At 30.3% G+C, this 8,543-nt stretch overlaps 1 protein-coding gene across 1 annotated transcript; it reads right to left on the reverse strand.

Annotated features, from left to right (window-relative positions):
* Nucleotides 1–505: 505 nt before the first annotated feature.
* On the reverse strand, nt 506–1,861 carry LOC107863084. The gene is made up of 5 exons (XM_016708849.2): nt 1,753–1,861; nt 1,584–1,691; nt 1,327–1,487; nt 791–1,066; nt 506–514 (listed from the first exon to the last, which is right to left on the reverse strand). The coding sequence occupies exons 1-5, from the start codon at nt 1,859–1,861 to the stop codon at nt 506–508; spliced, it is 663 nt and encodes a 220-aa protein (XP_016564335.2).
* Between the last annotated feature and the right edge of the window lie 6,682 nt (nt 1,862–8,543).

Raw genomic sequence — 8,543 nt, forward strand, 5'->3', positions numbered from 1 at the left:
GCATATTGAATATGTATATATTAATAATGCATATGTATTTATGCTTAATAAATATGTATATATGTATTCATACATATATATTTATGCTTAACACATATGTATAAATGTATTTAAGAATTTTTTTTACCAGTGTAGATATATATTTTCAGTTATAGATATATGTATTACATTTTTTTGAATATATAGTTATATGGCTTAAAAAAAAATTCTTATGCAAGAATATTTTTTTTATGGCTAAGAATTTTTTGATAACTTAACATGTATTAAGTGAATATGACTATGTATTTATGAATAATGCATTCTTATGTAAGAATATTTTTGTTTATAGAAAAAATATATTTAACGTATGTTAAGTTATTTTTAGTTTTTATAGATAAAAGTATGTTAACTTATTATTGGTTATGTTCAAAGGTACTTAAAAGAGTCAAATATGTATTTTTTAAATTTATAATTGATTTTAGTATGTGTAACTTAAAGTACCCTAGATATAATATCGCCAATTTAACTATGACAACTACAATAACATCAAATATGTTTATCAAAACTGTAAATCATATATATTTTTTGCATAATCGAACAAATCAACAATTGTTTATTGACTAAATACAATAATCAAGTTATCATTTGTTGTATTTCCTACATGAACGCCTATTGTGACCTTTTAATCCACATGAACTACAATAATTTTTATTTTTCTTTTCAAACATATCTCTTTCGGATTTTCCACGTCCTTCTTCGGTGGTCTTCCCTGGTCTTCCAGGGGGTGCTTGTATTTCGAGGGTAGAACTACCTCATCCATAATTTCCTTTGGAATCACCCAGTTATCACTGTGTGGTAGAGGATAAACCGGGAGATCGTATGTTCTCAAGACGGTTTTTGACTTGTATAGATCAGAGCAATATGGTCCTTTCTTGAAATTCTTGCTATCAAGAACTTCACAAGCATGAACACACGGTATCTCATCCAACTGAAATGCATTGCAAGAAGATTTTTTTTCCTTAAGACAGACAATAAAATATTTCTCCTTGTTGTGGACCGTGTAGATATACTCTGATGCAGGTATAACCTGAAATTATTAAAACAAAACTAATTAGTAAGATAATAAATCATTTTTTACAGTTATAATACATACATTTGGTATATGTATTTTTCCATCTCAACGTATGTATATTGCAAGTCTGCAACATATAGATTTCTTTCATGCATATGCATTTTTATTACAAAATATATTTTCCTTAATTTATTATTTGAAAAACAACATATAGTTCATACAAAAAATGAAACTACTATTATATATATAACATGATTACAAAAATTTCATCATACCTTCATACGTGTACACTCCGCTTCATTCTGTTGAAGAATTTCTTGAAATTTACCAACAGGATCCGTAAAAATATACAACGCCTGATGTCTGTTTTCACAGTTCGATCTACCAAACATCAATCTAACTTCCTCCAGAAAATCATATATTGGTAGTTCTCTAGCTGCTACCAGTGCGACATTAATGGACTCAGCAATGTTTGATGTCAAAGTCCATCACCTATGAACAAATGCATACGATCTAACCCTCTTATTGTAACCGGTCAATTCCAAGTAATTCTTCAGTCTAGCATGAACGGCCTCCACTTTCTTCATTAATTTGTGAAATTCAGTCTTCGAATATGATTTTGCCATGGTATCGAAGACACCTAATAATGCATCATGTGATTTACGAAATTTTTTTCACATTTTTCCATAGATTCCACATACATGCATAATGTGGTGCCTTATTATACACGTCACTGACAGCTTTTATGATGCTTGCATTACGATTAGAAACGACACACATATCTTTTCTTTCACCATATGCTTCCTTCATATTCTCGAAAAATCACGTCCAAGATGCATCATTTTCATAATCAAGTACACCATAGGTCAAAGAAAATATATGTCTTGCATTTTGAGAAAAAAACAAAGCATACATGATTTTTTATAAATATAATAATGCATCTGTATATTATAAATACATACATACACCTGGAAACATATGTGAAGTCTAATACTTAACTTCTAGTGCACAAATATAACTACTGCATATGTAAATATAATAATAAACATGTCTATTATAACTACATACATACACGTGGAAACATATGTGAAGTAAAATACTAAACTTTCTATAATACCCCGAGAAATTTTTCGTTGAAATTTTGTGCGTAAACGTGTTGGGTTCTATCTTCTAGAATGAACTATAAATTTTTCGTGTAGAATGTCTTATATTATGACCCGCCATTGCGTAGAGTATCGAATAATATTTCCAACAATATGTGGATCATCCAAAACGGACACCCGAGCGACGAGTTATGAACATTCCAATCGAACCGTGAATAGTAGTGAACAATAAAACGTGCAGGAAAAAAAGTACTGGGGCCTGGAGTATTTTTGCTCCAAATTTAAATGATCATAACTCCTTGTACATAATAATCTGGGTGATCTACTATATATCAACGGAAATCTCTGCGAGTCCTCTTTCTAATGAAATTGGTTTCATCCAATTTGTCTATCGGAGCAAAAAGTTATGGTCGATCTACTTCAGCCTATCAAAAATGAATTTTTGGGTCAATTTCAAACGATCATAACTCCTCGTACACAATGATCTAGGTGAGATACTATATATCAACGGAAAGATATGAGAGTCCCCTTTCTAATGAAATTAGTTTCATCCAATTTAGATATCGGAGTAAAACGTTATGGTTGATCTACTTCATACTATCAAAATAGTCCACCAAAGAACAGATTCGAGAATTATTTGATTTTTAGGGGCGTTTTGGTCATTTTCCCTCACCCAAAATCCGTCCAAACCCTATATTAAAGTCTATTAGAAACATTATATGTTATATTTCATCAAATTCCCTCAAAAAGAAAATCCTAAGCTCCTACATCCAACTTCAAGAACCTTCAAAGTTCACCATTAATTCTGCAAATTTATTCAAGATTCCAAGTTCCTAGTTCAAGAACTCCAATAACCATCATTCTTTATTCAAGATTCCAAGTTCCTAGTTCAAGAACTCCAAGAACCATCATTCAAAGGCACGATTAACATCTCAAAAATGAGTATCGATCTAAAGTTCATCATTCAAGGTATGTGGGGTTTTTCAACAAGAACTCTCTTTCGTTCTTGTGCCCAAAAGTAATTTTCTTTACAAAGGCATGATTTTTATTTGATTTTTATGAATTTGAAGCATGAACCCATATCTTATGATGATTATTATGAAATCTTGATGTTTATGATTTTGAAAGATGAATTTACATGTGTGGTGATATAAAACATGAATCTTGAATGATATTTATCATGATTTTGATATTTGGGTCGTGAATCCCCATTGGAAATTGTGTTTTTTTGAGAAAGTGTGTGTTATAAGCACATTGATGTTGAATATTTGAGATATTTTGAATGATTTAACCTTTTGGTCTTAATGGAGTTGTTTTGAACTCGAGTGTGAAAGAAATCCACAACCTGGTTGATTTTGATAAATGGGAAGCATGATGGCTCCCGATGTATATTTATATATTACTGAAATTGTTTTGTTGTGGATTGTCTTTGAAATGATCTGAGCTAAGTTTGGGAGAAATATTTAGCACCAAGTGAGAGGTATAAAGCGACCTTACTATCCTAGAACTACGTGCCCCCATAGGAGTGAGCCTAAGGCTGATTTAAATAGTGATCACTAGTTTGTGTGGATTTGATATTGATAGTCCTACTCCGATGGCAAGGATAGGACGGCTCTCCCCAACGTGGGTTGTACGTTGGACTCCATGTAGCTCACATGGTTTATGTCAGTTATAGGATCTCCCAGTGTGTGTGTGTGTTTCCTTGTGTCTATGGTGAACGGTGAAGTGATTTGAAAGTGGAATTGTGAAAGTTATTCTTTCGAAAGATTTAAATGATATTTACATTATTAGAATTGATATTCTTGATGAACTGAAAGTGATTGAAAAATTATATGATGACTCACATGTGTTATTATACTTATTTCATCCTCTCATGATTATGATGATTTTCTTCGGCTATGTGAGTCTTTCATATATCCTGCATATTTCTTATAAATATTTATGAATATGATGTTTATACAGCTGCATACACCCCCATATATTCGGTTCCTTTCCATGGTACTGACCCACATCTTCGGATGTAGGCTGTATTTTCTCGAAATGTTGATTTAGGTGCTCAGTTCCAGGTTCGACAGTGATTTTTTGGGCACACTGTTCTACATTCTCTGTTGTGGTGAGTCCTCATGTTCCGAGGACGTGATGTTTGATGTTGGTTTCACGAAATTGTTTACATTTTATAACTGAGTATGAGTCAGTTGGGGCATGTCTCAATGGCTCGCTGGTTTTATTGATTTTCTTAGAGGCTTGTCAGACTAGTATAGATGTTGGGAGTTGACTAATAAGTTGTATTTTGTTATCTTTCTGAAATTCTTTTATTCTTGGATGATGATTACTCTGTTGATATTTGAGGGTTATTTATGGAAACCCCGTTGATTTGTGTTGAACTAAATGAAAATGGCTCAAAGGGTTAGCTTGGGGCTACTCGTAGCCTCAAGCACCGTGTGATGCTCCATGACCCGTTTTCGGGGTGTTACACTTTCAATGCACAAATACAACTACTACATATGTATATTTCAAATACAATTGACACTGATCACATAAACAGAATACATATATGTATATTATAAATACATACAGTTGGAAACATATTTGAAGTAAAATAATTATCTAATATATCTTATCAGCTTCATCCATGGTGCACGTAGATACGAAAGTGCCAGTATAAAATCCCCTGAGATGACTTGCATCAGCAACTGTGACAGGTCTACAATGATCAAACCCTTGGATGAATACAGTTAGTGCTACAAATATATATAAAAACTCATTGTCTATATTCTTTTTCATTCTTACATATGAACCTGGATAACTGTTGTTCAACATATGCATGTATGCAGGTGGTTTTCCGTACGATACTGATGGTTTCCCTCTTAAATCTTCAGGTTTCCCTCTTAAATCTTCAAGTGCTTGTTCCTTAGCTCACCAACACATAATATATGTTAAATCCATATCCATGTCTTCATTCATGTCACTTTTGATATCAGATGGATTGTATTTCCGCTTATGGCTTTTAAACTTTGATTTGACTATACCACTAATCAATTTACTAGTAGCATGCAATTTAGGATAAATCTTATCTTTGATCGGACAAGTATGTTCAGGTCAAAATTATTTTACATAAAACATTGTAGATTCGCCGATAGAAGATGCATGGCATAAAAATTCATAATTTTTGGATCTGCACAACAATATATAACTGCAAACAAAATTAAATATATATGCTCAAATACAATTAACAAACATTGAAAAAAAATTAAAATTCACAATAAACTGATCAGGTAATTTTACTAGATCTTGCAGATAGTGATTGAAACTTCTCTCGAATTGTATAATTTTTCATCTCCGATTTTAATACACTTTTATAGATATAAAATTGCTCAACCTCAATATGTTTGTGATGCGGGTCTGAGATAATTACTCTACTTGTATCCATTTTAAAAACATCCAAACATTCATCTGAAGCAGGAACAATTAATGCTCTTTCAGTACTTGTATTTACCAAGTTACTATCAGTTACAAACATTTTCATACGTTAGGCATTACACAACGATGAACAAAACAATGTGCTGAAAGTATCCTTGTCAGAAACACTTACATACAAAGGCAAAATACTAATATCCTTCAACTCATTTTTCTGCATAATATAGACCTTCAAACCCATGTCATTAGTATACGTATTTGCCCTACACTATCTGTTAATTGATACTCTATTTGAATAGATTTGTACGTCAAATCAATATCAATGTGAGAAGCCAGTAGTGTGTACAATTGGTTATACGTAGCTTTTATGCTCAGCAATATCGCATCATTGGTGTAATCTTCATATTGTTGTTCATATGTCCATCTACCAGAGTGCTTAATAAGAACAGGTATGCTTCCCATTATCAATCTACACAAATTACAAAATAATAAAAATTTTACTAAATCTGAAATAAGTACTATAACACCAACTACTTAGTTTATACAAAAATTCAAAACGAATTCAAGCTTATATTAACAGAACAATAACGACAGAATTTCAAGACTAAAAAAAAATTGCGTACAAAAGTTTTTTTCGACAATTGAAAAAATTAATATACAATCAATATTTTTTTCAAACATAAGAATGCTTCACAAATTTGTTACAATTTCTTGAGCAAATTTCACATTATAATTTACTAAAATCACAAATACAATTAAGTTGATGATAAATACCTGTAATTGCACCTTTGTATTTTTACTATTTTCTTCAAAATGTTAGTCGATCAACATAACAAAAAAACTTGAAGAAAAACATTTTTCAATTTGAATGTGAATTTTGGATTTGAATTGAGAAGCTGATTATGAAAATCGTTTTTAAATTTGAATTTGAAGCTGTAATTTAACGTTTCTGATAACAAAAGAGTTTTAAAAGGTTAAGAAATCTGTCAAATTAAATGTTCCTTAAGTTAAGGAACCGTTTTTTCCCATATTAAACTGAAACAAATTGGAGTTAAATTAGGAATGGAATCTTTAATCATATATGTATTTAATTAGCAACAGTTTAGTCAAATACAAAATACATATTGCTATTTTTTGTAATTTTGAAAAGGTTGCTATAAAACATACAATTAAGGCAGTATAGTTGCTATTTGTGAAATTTTTCCATTGATGTTTTCACTTTGACTTGTCATTTTTAACATATCAAGGAAAAATAACTTTGCTTTTCCTATTTTATCCGCAATACTAATTATTTATTCTCCAAACTAATTTCAAGACACAATAATCATCATCAATTAATAGAGATATTATGATAAAATAATCATGTTAATAATTATTTTCTTAATGAGTCAAGTCAAAAATGTGGCAAGTAAAAATGAACGGAGAGCGAATTACTTTATATAGTCATTTAATACCAAGTTTAATTTGAAAAAAAAAAGTAGAGTAATAAAAGTCTCTTGATTTATAAAAATGATCAAGTAAATTAAAATATCTATTTTTTAAAACAAAAAATAGAGTGAGATTTGAAATTTTTGCCTGTGTTAATTACATTAGGTTGTCCCTACAAATTATATACTCAAGCAAATAATATATTTTTAGATATGCTTATACATTGAGGACATCTAAGATATTTCTGATTTTTACATTCATATGTTAAATTTGAATTATGAAGTATGTTATAGGTATAGTAGTTACTTTTCAAACGTTTATTGAAAGACTAAAGAATAACGTTTAATGTGTTTAGATTAATTACCAAATAATTTTTATAATTATTATTTTAGTATTAACCTCGCATCGCGTGAGGATGAATACTAATACAGTAAAATTAAATTTAGTATGGTAATAGAACTCCCGTCAAGTTAAGGTGTGTCATAGTACCTTTGGCTATAACTGGGGGTGGGGTGGGGGTGAATAGTGTCTTATAATGATAAGTATTTAGGAAGGAAGAGTATTAAAAAGGAGCTTGGAGTCAAAAGGGCTTTTTTTTGATTAAAAATTTCAAAGAGGTGACTTGATTTGAAAAGAAATCAAAGGGGACAAAACGTTGTGGGTCCAGCGACTTGTAAGTCGCCGGAGCCCAACGACTTGCATGGCATATTTTCATTATTTAAGCAGTTTATTATTCTGAGTCGTTTTAGCTCGCTCTACACTCCTTTTTCAATCTGTATATTTAAAGTACTAATCCTAGCAATGATTTTTGAGTAACTTGTACTAAGAAAAAGAAATTAATTAGTAACTGTCTATATATCAGAAAATTAATTCTTTATATACATTGTTCATTTTACAAAATTATAAGAAAATCTTTGTTGAATGACTATAAAATGAAGTTTCTGTTTGATCTTTAAATGGTAATGCAAAAAATATTGCCATGTAATAGTGAAAGATGATATATTTTTCCAACAACTGAAATGGCTACAAACAAACAATTCCACACTAAAAAACTAAAAGTTTGAATATATAAAAAATAAAACCTCCATTTTCAATATTTTTCAAAAGACTAATGAAAATATAATTGAAATCAATTAGTTCATTTTACTTTTATGTATTTTATTATTTTTCACTTAATAATAACGGGCATAGTGATCTCATGAGTGGGTCTTGAGAGAATAGATTCGCGAATATCTTGTTTTTATTTTGTGTGAATGAAAAAGATTGTTTTTGGTTGATTTTCACTTGAAAAAAAAGTGTAAAAAATAAATTTAAAAAACTATAAGAGTGACAAAAATTTTAATAGATTTTTTAGTCTAATCCTTTGTTTTTCTATTGGCTTTATTAATTTAACCATCTAGTATTTAGAATTTATTGACATGGCTAATGTGTGTCATGTAGGCCCTATTCAAGTGCAAGCGCCTTCCGTCGAAAAAATTTTCATCATCAAAGCTCGAAGCTAAGATATATGTTTCGATATGAAAAACTTGTTTCAAATGAAGATT

Source organism: Capsicum annuum, chromosome 1 (assembly GCF_002878395.1).
Source record: "Capsicum annuum cultivar UCD-10X-F1 chromosome 1, UCD10Xv1.1, whole genome shotgun sequence".
In the NCBI taxonomy this organism is placed as follows: domain Eukaryota; kingdom Viridiplantae; phylum Streptophyta; class Magnoliopsida; order Solanales; family Solanaceae; genus Capsicum; species Capsicum annuum.

Excerpts from the sequence above, each read along its gene's own strand:
- LOC107863084 (XM_016708849.2), bottom strand. The coding sequence starts at position 1,861 with ATGAAGGAAGCATATGGTGAAAGAAAAGATATGTGTGTCGTTTCTAAT. Across the intron at positions 1,692-1,752 it reads TAAGGCACCACATTATGCAT|GTGTCTTCGATACCATGGCA; the intron begins GTATGTGGAATC and ends ATGCATTATTAG. Across the intron at positions 1,488-1,583 it reads GAATTACTTGGAATTGACCG|CTAGAGAACTACCAATATAT; the intron begins GTTACAATAAGA and ends CACTGGTAGCAG.